Source organism: Eublepharis macularius, chromosome 4, assembly GCF_028583425.1.
Source record: "Eublepharis macularius isolate TG4126 chromosome 4, MPM_Emac_v1.0, whole genome shotgun sequence".
NCBI lineage: Eukaryota > Metazoa > Chordata > Lepidosauria > Squamata > Eublepharidae > Eublepharis > Eublepharis macularius.
Window position 1 is genome coordinate 32,749,616 of NC_072793.1, and position 13,289 is coordinate 32,762,904.

The following is a 13,289-nucleotide window of genomic DNA, read 5'->3' on the forward strand; positions in this document are numbered from 1 at the left end:
GTACTTTTATTGTATTTATTGCATGTTGAGACAGAGAGATCAGAATTTTATTGTATTTATTGTATTTATTGAATATTTATTATTGCGTATAATTATGTAATACACCTTGCACCTTGCACTTATGCACTATATAAAAATATAAAAATTGATAGTTGAATATATATTCCCGGAATTGTTTGTTTGTTGAGCCTCCAGGTGACAGCTGGAGATCTCCCGGAAGTACAACTGATCTCCAGGCAACAGAGCTTAGTTCCCCCAGAGAAAATGGCTGCTTTGAAGGGTGAACTTGATGGAATTATACCCCACTGAGGCCTCTCCCTCCCCAGACCCCATCCTCTTCAGGCTCTGCCCCCCAAATCTCCAGGAATTTCTCAACCTGGACCTGGCAACCCTAGTCCTGAGCCCGCTTGCAGGGAGGGCGGGATATAAATCCAACAAATTAAATAAATAAAAATTAAAAACCCAATTCTGAAATAAACCCCAGCCCCTTATCTAAACCCAACCCCTTATCTAAAAAGCAAAGAAACCACTCAATGCTATAAGTTAGCAAAACATGTTTTATTTAGAACCATCATTCAATGCAAGCAAAACCAAACAGACTTACATAAACATAAATGCAGTCTTTCACTTTTACATGGTGTAGCAAAGTAGCCCTAGGCCCCTATTGCTGAGAGTCATTTCGTCATAAATAGTGCTTTTCCTCTGTCTGTTATCAATACTTTTCTCCTAAAAATGTGTCAAGCTGGCACGATCATGCATACCATCAAAAAAGATTTAAAAACAAAAGAAAAAACATATATTATTTAAAAAATCTCTTGTTATAAAGGCAAAATCACTTGAAATTTAAGCAATCAAACATATACTAGGGTCAGCAAAGCCTTTGCAACAAAAGAAAGGAAAAAAATTACTGAATCCAGCTATTATGACATCATTTCTACATTTTTAGCATTGGCTGTTTTCACACGACAAGGCGCCTGGAAGATTGCGTGAAACTCATGGCATAAAAGCATCTTCCTAGCGTGGTTTCCTGGCAAGATCCCCTTTAATAGCCCTTTTTCTGACGTCATCGGGCCATTACAGGGGACCATGCCGGGAGATCGTGCTAGGAAGACGCTTCATGCCTTGAATTTGCACGATCTCCCAGGGCACGTGTGAAAACGGCCATTATTCCAAAACTCTATTTCTCCAACATTAAACATCTCTTACTTTGAAAACCATACAGGGTCACCCTCATTTGCCTGTGACTTGATAGCACTTTCCACTACCAATAATTTCCTTACAAGTTTCAGATGTCGCCCCACATGGAACTCAGTGCTGTTGTCTATTTTGCAGGTCACTGAGTCATGTATTATAGTAGCTGAAGACTGCATTTCTCTCCAGGCTTGGCAAAGGACACACCAGTTGTGGGAAAGAAATGCTTTAAGCTCTGGGCTCTTGTTTGCTATCCCATCGAAATACTCTGGCTGTTTTCACAAGACCATGTGCCCAGAAGATCACATGAAACTCACGGCATAAAAGCATCTTCCTAGCGCGATTTCCTGGCACGATCCCATTTAATGGGGCTTTTTCTGATGTCATCGGGCCATTAGAAGGGATCATGCCGGGAGATCGTGCTAGGAAGACGCTTCATGCTGTGAGTTTGTACGATCTCCCTGGGTGCGTGTGAAAACAGCCTCTGTTTACTTAGCTACTTTGGGACATGTAGAAAGCAGGTTACATAGTGATAAGGCACTCTTATCCTAAGTAGCAGTCATTGCTGCCTCCCTTTTCACTCTCTGTCTGAACAGTGGTGGCAGAATTGTATTCCTTTCCCTCCTTGGTGTGTGCATTGGCAATCAGTGGCCCTTCCCTTTCTCCCACCTTCATAACTCATATCCCAGACATCATTGATGGTCCTAAGCTCAGCCATCACCCATGATAATAGTAAGCTAGTAAACAGGTAGTAACAGCAGCAGCAGGAGCTGCTCCTCTTTCTCTGTTACCCCGCCCTCCCCCGGTTCAAAAGACATGCCAGGAGAATGTGTACACAGATCTCCAATATGCTGGGTAGAGCTTTAGTTGCCTAAGTGCTGTGGTTTGTTTCTTCTCTTTTTGTATCTCAAGGCCTTGGAATAGTTTTGAAACAGGATTTGTCTGTTTTCAGATATGGCGTCCTAGCAGGTCGTGGGTCGAGCTGCTTACCAGAACGAGACAGTTGTACTGCTATATTGTCCTGTGTTGTAGGAGACCTCTCAGACCTCTATCAGATTGGAGTCACCAAGGTGATATATTCACTGAACTTGTCTATGTTGCAGTCTAGTGAAGGTCAATTGGGTATGGCATTTGGTTCACTGGTTTTGTATCTAGCCCAAATTAGGAGCAAATCCTATGTTCACCCACCAGTGAGCTACACAATGCAAAATAACAATTTTCCTAGGCTCTAGATAGGGGGATGTGCCACCACTTTCTACCTTCCCCCAATCTGTATCCACCTGTGCCTCCCAATAATTGGTTCCAGAGGCCAGAGGATCTTTAGACTCAAGATGCCATATTGATCCCACCTTCCATAAATAGTGTTGGTTTGAATTAGCTTAACAAATACATCAGAATCTGGGTGTGTGTTTTTTTTTATTGTAGCTTGGCCCATTCTGAGGATTTGTGGCAGATAAAAAGTACTTGCAAGGAAAAACATCATTCAAGCATATCTAAAACCAGAAGCATATGGCATATTAAAGTTCACACACGCATACATTGGCTTACCCCCACGCACCAACCAGCTCAACCTAAAAGATTCCAAAACATATCCTGTTTAGAGCTGAACCCAGCTGATATTAGTTGTGTTCTAGATGAACCTCACAAAAGGCGTTCCTTTCCCCCATATATGTCTCTGTGGATGTTAAGACCTTCTGATGGGGCTCTGCTCTGAGTACAGCAGGCATGGAACATTTAAGGCCCAGGGAGAGTACATTTCACATTATTCATACCCAAAGCTTTTGTAGGTCATACTGCCTACAAAACTAAAAATTTGTGTTTGTATTTTAACTCTTTGTAGGCCTATTGTCAGACATAATGGTGGTATGTTAAATAAATAATAAATATGTGACACAATGATAAGGAACAAGGTCTTTTTTGGTACAGACACACTTCTTGTGGGATTCCTTCTTGAGGAAGCCTGTTGGAATAGTTTGGGCAGCTAGTAAAGACTTCTACATCCTGAAAGTGTTTTTTTCTTGTCTAGTGCTGTCAATGGTTTTGATAGGCTGACAGGCTGTTTTAAAATTTATTGTTTTTATAGGTTTTATCTTTTTTTGTTGTTAGCCACAAGGAGGACCTTGGGCTAATTGGCAGGATTTTCATTTTAGCATAAATAAAACAAAACTATTTGCATCTGCAGACTCGTCCTTGTTGTAGACTAATTAGGAATTAATTTTCTAATAGATTGCCTTGGCCAGTTTTTGACACATTTGGCAGTGAAGCCTCATTAATGATAGCTAGGGCAAACTTTTTTAAAAATGAAATGTGTACGCCAACTTTCTGCCCTTGTAAGGGACACCATGACAGCTAAACTATAATGCAAGGCCTGTTCTGCTCTGCTAAGATGTCGACATTTATTCCTTTTCCTCAGGTGTTCTTGAAGGAGAAAGCGAGGCAAATGCTTGAAAGAAGATGGAACCAAAAATTAAGCTGGGCCATTGTTACTCTTCAACGCAATCTTCGAGGGCTCGTCAGCCGGAGGCAGTTCCTGGTCTTCAAGCAGAAGGTCACGTTCATTCAGGCCCACTTCCGGGGTCATCTGGCAAGGTCAGAAGGCAAAGGTCACACAATTCTGTTCTCAGGCCTGAAACTGATTACAGCAAAGTTCAGACTCTATTCAGTCTTGGTGCAAGCAAGCAGCCTTGGTGCCTATGAATTTACACTGTTTGCAGCAGAGCAGAGATCATCACATTCCCAAAGATCTCTTCTTTGATGACCTCTTTTGTTCTTCACAACCTACAGGAAACGCTATCGAAGACTGAAGAAGACTTTGATTCAGTTTGGGGTGGCTGTGTTTGTCTCCAGGCCAGTGGTTCAAAGAAGGAGACAATGCCAGGTAAAATCAATTGGCAATGCCATGGGAAGGAGGCTTTCTGTTAAAAAGTTTGTTTGGTGGAATAATGTGAGACCTTGTGGCTTCTCTATACATGCATAACAACAGTACCACCAACAAGTGATAAAACAAGTTAGTTCTTGCCTCAAACAATGGAGGAGTCCTCTTCTATAATTCAGAAGATGGTAGGAAGATCCAGAAACAGAAAAATAGTTCTGCCATATTGGTCTACCACTTCATTCTACTTAAAGTGTGTGAAAGCTAGTCAGGGGTGTACATCTATGGAATTAAAAAAAAATACCCACAAGTGCTACAGAGGATTTGTACAGGAGAATTTGGGTGGGTCTGCATGTGAGAACCCAAGCACCCCTCCTTCCAGTACAAGCCCTCCTTCCCTATAGGATCTCAAGGTTTGGCTCACACATTTGCTAAAACATCCCAGTGTTATTCACATCTGATGATGCGGTCGGTCTAACAATGTGTGTGGTTAGTCCAGAATAATCTGTGCATATCAGGTAGAACAATCGTAAGCAGGCCTGCAAGTACTAATTATAGCATTTAGATACCTGTAGTGCGCACCTGCTCTTCATTGTCTGTTCTGATAATATAATGGAATCACCATAGCCATGGAGTTGCTATGCATTACTGTGCTGGAAATGCTTGTTTTCACCAATACCTTAAAAAGAATCCAGAGCTAATGCTCTCGCTGTTTTATCACTCTTTGATTTATTAGTATTTTCTTTCCTGTTCTGATAAACAAAATAAATACTAAAAAGTGCTTTCGTGCTATATCTTGCGAATATTCCTACAAGCTGCAAAGCATCTGTGTACAGACTCTACCTTGCTAGTCAGCACATGTGGAGAATCATGCCCAGTGCAAAGGTGCCACAATCCGTGCAAAGGGACAGTGTTACCACACAAAAAACTGCATGCAACATCATTTCACCTTTACCTTGGGTCTGCTTCTGCAGTTCAGATACACAATGAAGCATGGATTAGAAGCATGTTGATACTGCCCTTTTTCACTGTTGTTAGGATGTTTTTGTGCTTCCCCCAAGGATAGCTGTTGGAAATGATTTTGTAGCTGAATACAGTGGTGATGAGAGGCTGCCTGGAAAATGGCTACCAGATGCTTCATGAAAACCTACCATCATCTAAGGCCTGTTATGCCTGCCCTGGTGTTCTGCCTGAGAAAGGCATGCGCTCCACACCTGTCCATCCCAGTTTGGATAGCTCCCAGCTTCTGTCTCCAAGGAACCACTACAAAGCTACACTTTCACTTCCCCCATTCCTACCTTTTGTTTACTTTATGAACATTCAGTGAAGAAATGACAACAATAAAGGTCTCAAAGTTCACTGTGAGAATTGCAGAGAGCCTCCCTCTTCTTCTGCTGCTGTTCTGCCTTGGGCGGACTTTAGCGCTCCTCAGTCTTGGCTCAGCCTTGCCCCTGTAGCCCCTTCTTGCCATTGACTAGTAACTGAGTCCAGGGGGAGGAAGAGAGAAGGCACCTCTACACTACAGAAGAGTCGACAAGTGAGTACTACTAGATGGGACTGGGAAGTGTATCTGCTTACAGACGAGGGGGGGAAACAAAAGAGGAGACCATGATTCACATCTCACTATCTTTCTGTAGAGAAACAAACTGGGTGGATGGGTACCTTTCAAGATTGGGTTAAGCATTTTTAACCACCAACCTCAGCAGGTAGAAGGACTAGGGAGAGGTGAATCAGTTTTCTAAGCCCTGTCTCCTCTGAAGATTACAATCATATAGGTAATTCATACTGCTAATTTTGCTCACAGTTTAACCCACAAGTTTCAGGAGTTTATAGCAGAGACAGGAGTATTATATTAATATTCTCTTTGTACTGTAAAAGGCTTCTGAAAATTCTGCATCTGGCCATCATTAGAGATGGGATAGTGGATTCTGCAGGCCAAGGAAGTTTAGTTGGTTGATCAAGAGAAATCCAATTTCCATTGCGTTAGCAAGTAAGATTTTAAATGAGGCATATACTTGGTTTAAAATATTTTCTTCGGGTCAGAACAGCAGCAAACGTTTATTTCAGATGAGAGTGAAAGCACAGGCTTGTTAATCCAAGAAATATGTTTCGAGGGACAAATTGTTATGCTTCCCTACATTGTCAGGTACTAGGACTATGTATGTTATCGCTTATTTACGATAGTCATTTTACATAACCAAACTATTACGTGATAGCTGCAGTAAATGTAGTTGCTCAACCCTGACCTCTGTAATCGAGGCAAGCAGCTAAATTTGATTATTAAGTGGAGCACTTCAACCAAGGTCGTGTTCGCACAAATAACAGCTGAAGTGGTATAATTGTGCCCAGGCTGTGCCATTTCAGACAGCAGGTCTGGGAATGACAAGACTGACTGCTTCCCTGTGAGGGAAAAATCCCTGTGAATACCTAGAAGGAGAATGGGCTAGAACATCCCTCCCTGACACTTTGTTGTGTATGTAGGAGGAATTTTTATATGATGGAATATTCACTCTGCATGGGCCATCGGAAGTGGCACAGTTTTACTGTCACATTGGCTGTTTGTATCAGCTAGTCCTTTCTTGAGTGAATGAATTGTGCCACTCAGATCTTGGGCTTTGCATTGCCTCAGTATTCTTCCGCTGTAAAATGGAACCAACGTCCTCTGAGCGGTATAAATGCATGATTTGTTAAGAAAATAGTACGTATATGTGACTTGCCTCATCTGCGTTGTCATCTAGAGCCATCTATTTGTACTCCTTTTTAGTTTTCCCATGGTAAATTCGGGTGCTATCCCATCCCATTCATGCTAATGTTTATTTGTGAAAGATTAGAAGGTATAAAATGGTGTTCCATCTTGTCTGTAGTGGCCAGTATCAGAGGCTACTGAGAAACTGTACTAGTGCACTGTGATCTCAAGATAGTATTTCATTCTCTATTCACAAAACCCTGATCAGCCTGTGGTTTATGGACAATTTGAACATGAGGGTGCAAGCCCTTGGCCATCTTGGCTATCAGCATCTTACATTCCTGTTGGAATTTCTCTAGGTGCAGTCTGCCTAGAAGTAGGAAAGTGATTTTTACTTATATGATTATATAGTAAAGCATACTGCTATAATCAGGGGTCATTTCGTAGAAAAAGAGCTGGAGGAACTCATTAGTATAGCTCATTAGCATATGCCACGCCCCTTGACATCACCAGAAGTGTGTCATTGGCATAACTGATTTGCATATGCCATACCCCCTGACATCACCTATCCTGGCTGTTTTGGACCCAATCCTGGCTATTCAGGGCTGAAATTGGGCCCAAAATGGCAAAAGGGGGCTGAAAATGGCCGAAAAGGGGCCCAAAATGGTCAGGATCGGGCCGCTGCTGAGTGGGAGAGTGATCCACCACCCATCAGAGGCCTGATCCTGGTTGTTTCAGCCCCAATCCAGGCTGAAACGGGCCCAAAATGGCCGAGAGTCTGGTGGGTGGGGACACCTGACATGTGACCTCTTTGGGGAACTACTGGAATTGCGTTCCTGCGCGATCCCCCTCAAAATGAGCACTGGCTATAATACTGCTTCATATTCTAGTACTCGTTTCTCGGCCTTTTGGCTTTGAGGTTAAACATTCTCTGTTCATAATTGTGGGGTGTGTGTAGGTGCAAAACAGAAAACCACCTGACATTCTGGCAACAATCGATAATGTAGATAGTGTGTAACATACAGTTGACTGTGGCGAAGAGGTCCATAGAGCTGCAATGAGGACTTTGAGGTCTGGAAAAGGAGGTCCTTCTACTTAGTTTTGCACCTTCAAATGAGGCAAAGAGAGGAGCTACACTTCTCAGTATAAAAATCTGAAAAACATTGTCTTAAACGTAGAATTATGATCCCATTGCTACAGTATTTAGGATTGTATGAGGAGAAAACAGGTGGCTGGCCATGGCTGTAGTCTGGCAGTGAACACACCCTGCATGCCTTCATGATTTTTCTCCTGTCATGATTACAGAGGCCTGAGGATAGCAGGCACAGCAACAAGTCACTGGTCAAAGGTGCTGAGGAGATCAGGAGGTGCCTGGGAATGGTATGTCAATAAAATATGAAGTATTATCTGGCAACACCTAGTTATTTATCAAGGCAGAGTCATTTGCGCTGGCAGAGTAAGTTGTGCAAATTAAACGGGTATTTATCAGCAAGTGCTACAATTCCTGAAGAATCATGTGTACTGTTTTCCCCCTCACTGCCCTGAGGTAGTTCTCTGTTGCCAAAAGATACCAACTTATATCTCATCTCATCCCTCTTGGCCACTTTGAGAAGTAGCCACATTGCTGAAACATGTTTGTGATTTCAGGCTTCAGCTCCCTCTCCAAACAGAGCACTCAGAAGCTTGGGAGTAACATTCTCAGCACAGAACTCCCAGACCACATTTGTTGTGGAGTTTATTGTACAGTTAGGGCTTTTTTTCTGGGAAAAGAGGTGGTAGAACTCAGAACCGCACAATGACATCACTTTGGGTCAGCTGGAACAAGGGGGGAGTTTTTTAAAGTTTAAATTGCCCTTGGCGAAAATGGACACATGGTCGGTGGCCCTGCCCCCTGATCTCCAGACAGAGGAGAGTTTAGATTCTGGAGACAGGGGGCAGGGCCACCGACCATGTGACCATTTTCAAGAGGTGCCAGAACTCCGTTCCACTGCCTGCTGAAAAAAAGCCCTGTGTACAGTTATTTATTAATGTAGGTCTGTAACTGAGAACATGCCTTGCTAGACACCTCTGGACATGGAAGCTCCATTTAGCTCTTATTTTGATTTCATTTGCTATTATTCTATAAATAATGAGCATCTATATTTTATATTATGATTGCTTTTATTTTATTAACTTTATTTTGTCCATTTAGAACATCCCTGCAAGTTGCAGTGTAAACAAATGGAAGCAAATTCACAAAACATAACAATAAATCTTTAAAAAGGGATTGGTGGTGGAGAGTGCCCTCAAGTCATTGCTGAGTTATGGTGACTCCCCTGGTGGGGTTTTCATGGCAAGAGACTAACAGAGGTGGTTTGCCATTGCTTGCCTCTTCAACCCTGGTCTTCATTGGCGGTTTCCAGAAAATCAAGAAAAGGGCCAAATTCATTCATACTGTGCAGACTGCAGTATGCTGAGGTTAATGGTGCATTGGGTATGCGGCTGTAGCACAGCAAGGTGCATTGTGCCATTCTGTGATTAGTGACTGCATTGGGTTGTCAGAGCCAGTGTTTGAAATGGATATGTGTAGTCATAGGATGGGCTGTCCAATTACAGTGTTGGCACATTGATGCCAAACAATATTTGTTAGTATGTTTATGGTGCCGTGGGGCTCTTTGAAGGTTTGCTATACCTGTCTAACATGATGACTTTCTCATTTGGAATGCTGGCACAGTCTTATGCTAGAGCCATGAAGGAGTAATATCTTTGATGTTCAGTGAAAATTTCAGCAGTCTGAAGACGTGGGACACTCTGAGCATTAGGATGTATGCAAATCCCATGTTCTGACGCTTTTCTCTCAATGTTTTAAACTTTGCAGAAAGTTTCACAATTTTTTTACATGATGGTTGACTTGAATAAATAATAGTACATAATTGTTACTGACTTGTTGGGGAGGATCAGTCAGCATTTCTCAAAGTACTAAAGTTGCGCTTCTTCTGCATTTCCTCAAACCACGATGTCTTATACTATAGGGAGTGTGATGCTTTTCTCCTCCTTGCTCCCTTCAATAATACCACAGCCATTTTTATTGCAAATTGCCTACAATACAAATACTAGCCTGGGGCATGATGACTGCAGTTGTGCCCATGCCATTTAGTTTTTATTTATTCACTTTTTAAATACTTTACTGGCTAAGTGCCGCTCTGCTATACTATTCCAGTGCAGAATGAGTTTTCCCCCATCTTTCTTCCAGTGAAAATGCTGTTTTGCTGTTACGAAGTACAATAAAATTGCAAATTACTGTGCCGTAATTTACAAAGACAAGAAGGAACATTTTGCAATTTTATTGTACTTCCTGATCAATGATTGTATTTATTGTATGTACTAGTATGGTTTGGGTTATGACCAGGGCGTTTTTTCTGGGAAAAGAGGCGGTGGAACTCAGTGGGTTGCCCGTAGAGAAAATGGTCACATGGCTGGTGGCCCCGCCCCCTGATCTCCAGACAGAGGGGAGTTTTAAATCTAAACTCCCCTCTGTCTGGAGATCAGGGGGCGGGGCCACCAGCCATGTGACCATTTTCAAGAGGTTCTGGAACTCCGTTCCCCCGCATACCCCCTGAAAAAAAAGCCCTGGTTATGATGAAGTGTTGATGATGTATTGTTAGAAATAGTTACAGCACTGGAGCACTTTATATTTATCAGCACTTCTATATATACTCTTCATTGTATACTCCTTGAGTGTTTTGGATTTATTCCAGTAGGTTCCTCGGTGGGGCTTTATTACCATGACCAGATCAAACAGCTGCCTTGTTCCATTCTGGGATCTGTTTCACTGCACTTGTCCATTAAGTCATTCTTCAGAGCAATATATATGTAGCTCATTGAAAAGGGAGACTTTGGAATTTGCTTTGCCACTTTATGATATGTATAGTATGCAGTAACATTCTAAAAGTGCACAGGTGTTTGCTGCCTGGTGATCTCCACTCCTTGTTCTCAGAACTAATCTCTGAGCAGCTTTATAATGGCTTTTGTTTTTTACAGAACTGCAAGAGGCCATTCAAGGCAGGTGTACCAGTTCTGAGAGTGGGAACATAAACAATTATTTACAGGCTTTGGGATGATAGCAAGTACACACGAGAGCAGGTCCAGCACAGTAATCTATAATCACATGGTTTAATCTTCATAGTCTTGTTCAGCATAATGAGCTGCGGCACAGACAGATGAGAGAGGCATCTATGCTATGCTGATTTAGAGAATGGACATATGAAACAAGCAGTTGCGTTTTTTTATTAGATTTAAAAATTGACAAAATATGCTAGAAAGGAAAAGCCACCTACCCTAGTATTTGTCAGAAAGGAGGCCTGCCAGGCAATTAAAGCAATGTATTTCAACTACTGGCTTTGCATGTTAATATTAGTTGAGGCCACTTGATGTTGCAAAACCTGATTTTAAAAAAGGCCCACTATACTCCCAGACAGGTCCATTCAGTATGATTTTAGTTTTCATCATCCCCCAACCCAGCCTCAAGCAAATGTAATGCAGCTGGTCGTATTCATTCCATGTTATCTTTGCTTTTCCAGTCCCTTAACTCTCTAGGATTGCCAACTCCAGGTTGGAAAACTCCTGTGGATTTGGGGGTGGAGCCTAGGGAGAGCAGGGCTTGGGGAGCAGAGGCACCTCATGAGGGTATAATGCCACAGAGACCACCCTCCAAAGCAGCCGTTTTCTCCACGGGAACTGATCTCTGTCGTTTTGTGATCAGTTGTAATTCCAGGAGATCTCCAGGCCCCACCTGGAGGTTGGCAACTGTGCCTCTCAGGTCACAGCCCCTTGAAGAAGCTCACTATCAAATTTGTAGCAGTAAAGCAGAGATAACAGAACATGGAGAGGGAAGAATGACCCACGCACTCTGTTCACCAAACCATGGTTTGTCGCTATGTGAACATACCTGGAGTGAGCCTTGAACTTCTGTGCTCCCTCTTTCCACCCTTTATACACTGTGATTAGTTACTTCCTTTGCTATTTGGACATAAATCAGAATTTGCCATTACATCTGGACAACTGTGGTTTGTGCTTGGGTTCCAAACCAGAATTGCTAACCGTGGTCAGATATTGCTTGGTACTTCTGGTCTGGAGGGTAGGCAGAGACAATAGTTTGCCAGCTAGGTTGCACATTGTGTGAGGGGAAGAAGGAGGGGAGGAGGGTCACAGGACCTCAACTCTCATTCTGGACTCAATTCACATAGCGCTACTTCATGTTGCCATATATCTGAACTGACTCTCTGGCTCTTTTCCTTCCTTGCCCTCATTCAGTTTCTGCCCTCACTTTGTAATTGTATAACTACAAACTTTTAGGGTTCAAGGACCTTTTTTTTGTGCTTAACATGCAATGTACATAGGCGACACCATTGATACGGTTTAAAAGGAGCCCATTGTTTTAACCTCGGCACAATTATCCTTACCTGTGCCGTCACTGATTGCTGATCTTTTTTCTCTTATAGGATGTTCAACTGTTGGAAATCCCCGCTGAGCTTGCAGCCCTTCTCCGCTTGGCTGAAGGTCAGTGGAGTGTCTTGGAAGTACAACAATTTTTCTTGAGCCGTATTACTCAATTGTGAGACCTAGGCCGTTTCCAGATGGCTTACCTTCTGCCGCTCCATGCCGCAACACCGCGGCTCGTGCTGGGGCGAACGCGAAATATCTCGTTTTCTCGCGCGAGTTTTGTGCGATGTTTCGCAAAACTCACACGAGAAAACGCTCTATTTCACGTTTTCTCTGGCACGAGCCGCAACGTTGCGGCATGGAGCAGCAGAAGGTAAGCCGTCTGGAAACAGCCCTAACCTTCTAGCTGAAATGAATTTACTCATCCTCCCTCAAAAATGCATTTCATCATAATCTCTTCGTAGATTTGTCTATTGAATGTTCTCCTGGTAACTTCTGACTGTTTGAATACATTCCAAATTCTTTGCTTTTCTTCAGCACATAATTCCTTGGTATTTGATATCTGACCCTTGATATTTTACAGTATTTGATAGCTGACGTAACGGCATTTAGCATTTGACTTTGCTGATTCAGAGTTGGTGGGTCACGGGGGCTTTCAGACTTCCCATCTTTTAGGGAACACTTTCTACATCAGCATCTGCCAAGGAACCTCACAGAATATCTGTGCATAGCAGAAGAGTCCTGTGGCATGTCCTGTGGCAGTATTGGGCCTCCCCATCACTCTCTGTAAAGTAAACGTTGTATTAGAACATGCCCAGCACTGTCTTGTGAATGCGTTTTGCAAAGGAAGTTCAGCTGTGTTGGGCAAGCTGCCTTTCAGTCATTCTTCTTGTTGAGGAATCTCTGATTCAAAAACCTCAGTGATTCCTAGGAAACATGTACCATTTTGACTGTATTGAATAGATAGCAGAAAACCTGAAAGAGAAACCTCCACCGGAGACTGCAACCTCCAGTGGAGGTTTCTCCTGTTGGTTTTCTGTATACTACGGAGATAGCCTTATTTGCAGTTCATATTGAATAGATGGCATTGTGTTTAATGTTTAAGATTTGGAACATAAT

The 13,289-nt window shown here is 42.6% G+C and overlaps 1 protein-coding gene across 2 annotated transcripts in view; it reads left to right on the forward strand.

The window, feature by feature from the left end:
• The first annotated feature begins 5,456 nt into the window (after nt 1-5,456).
• MYO15B (myosin XVB) overlaps nt 5,457-13,289 on the forward strand; it is a 71,978-nt gene continuing 64,145 nt past the window's right edge. For both annotated transcript variants that reach the window (XR_008596875.1, XM_054977474.1), the window contains exons 1-3: nt 5,457-5,600; nt 8,055-8,129; nt 12,230-12,287. Coding sequence is in view for 1 of the 2 variants with exons in the window: in XM_054977474.1 (XP_054833449.1) it covers nt 8,127-8,129; nt 12,230-12,287 (61 nt within the window). In the remaining variant the exon portion in view is untranslated. The remainder of the gene's footprint in view (nt 5,601-8,054; nt 8,130-12,229; nt 12,288-13,289) is intronic.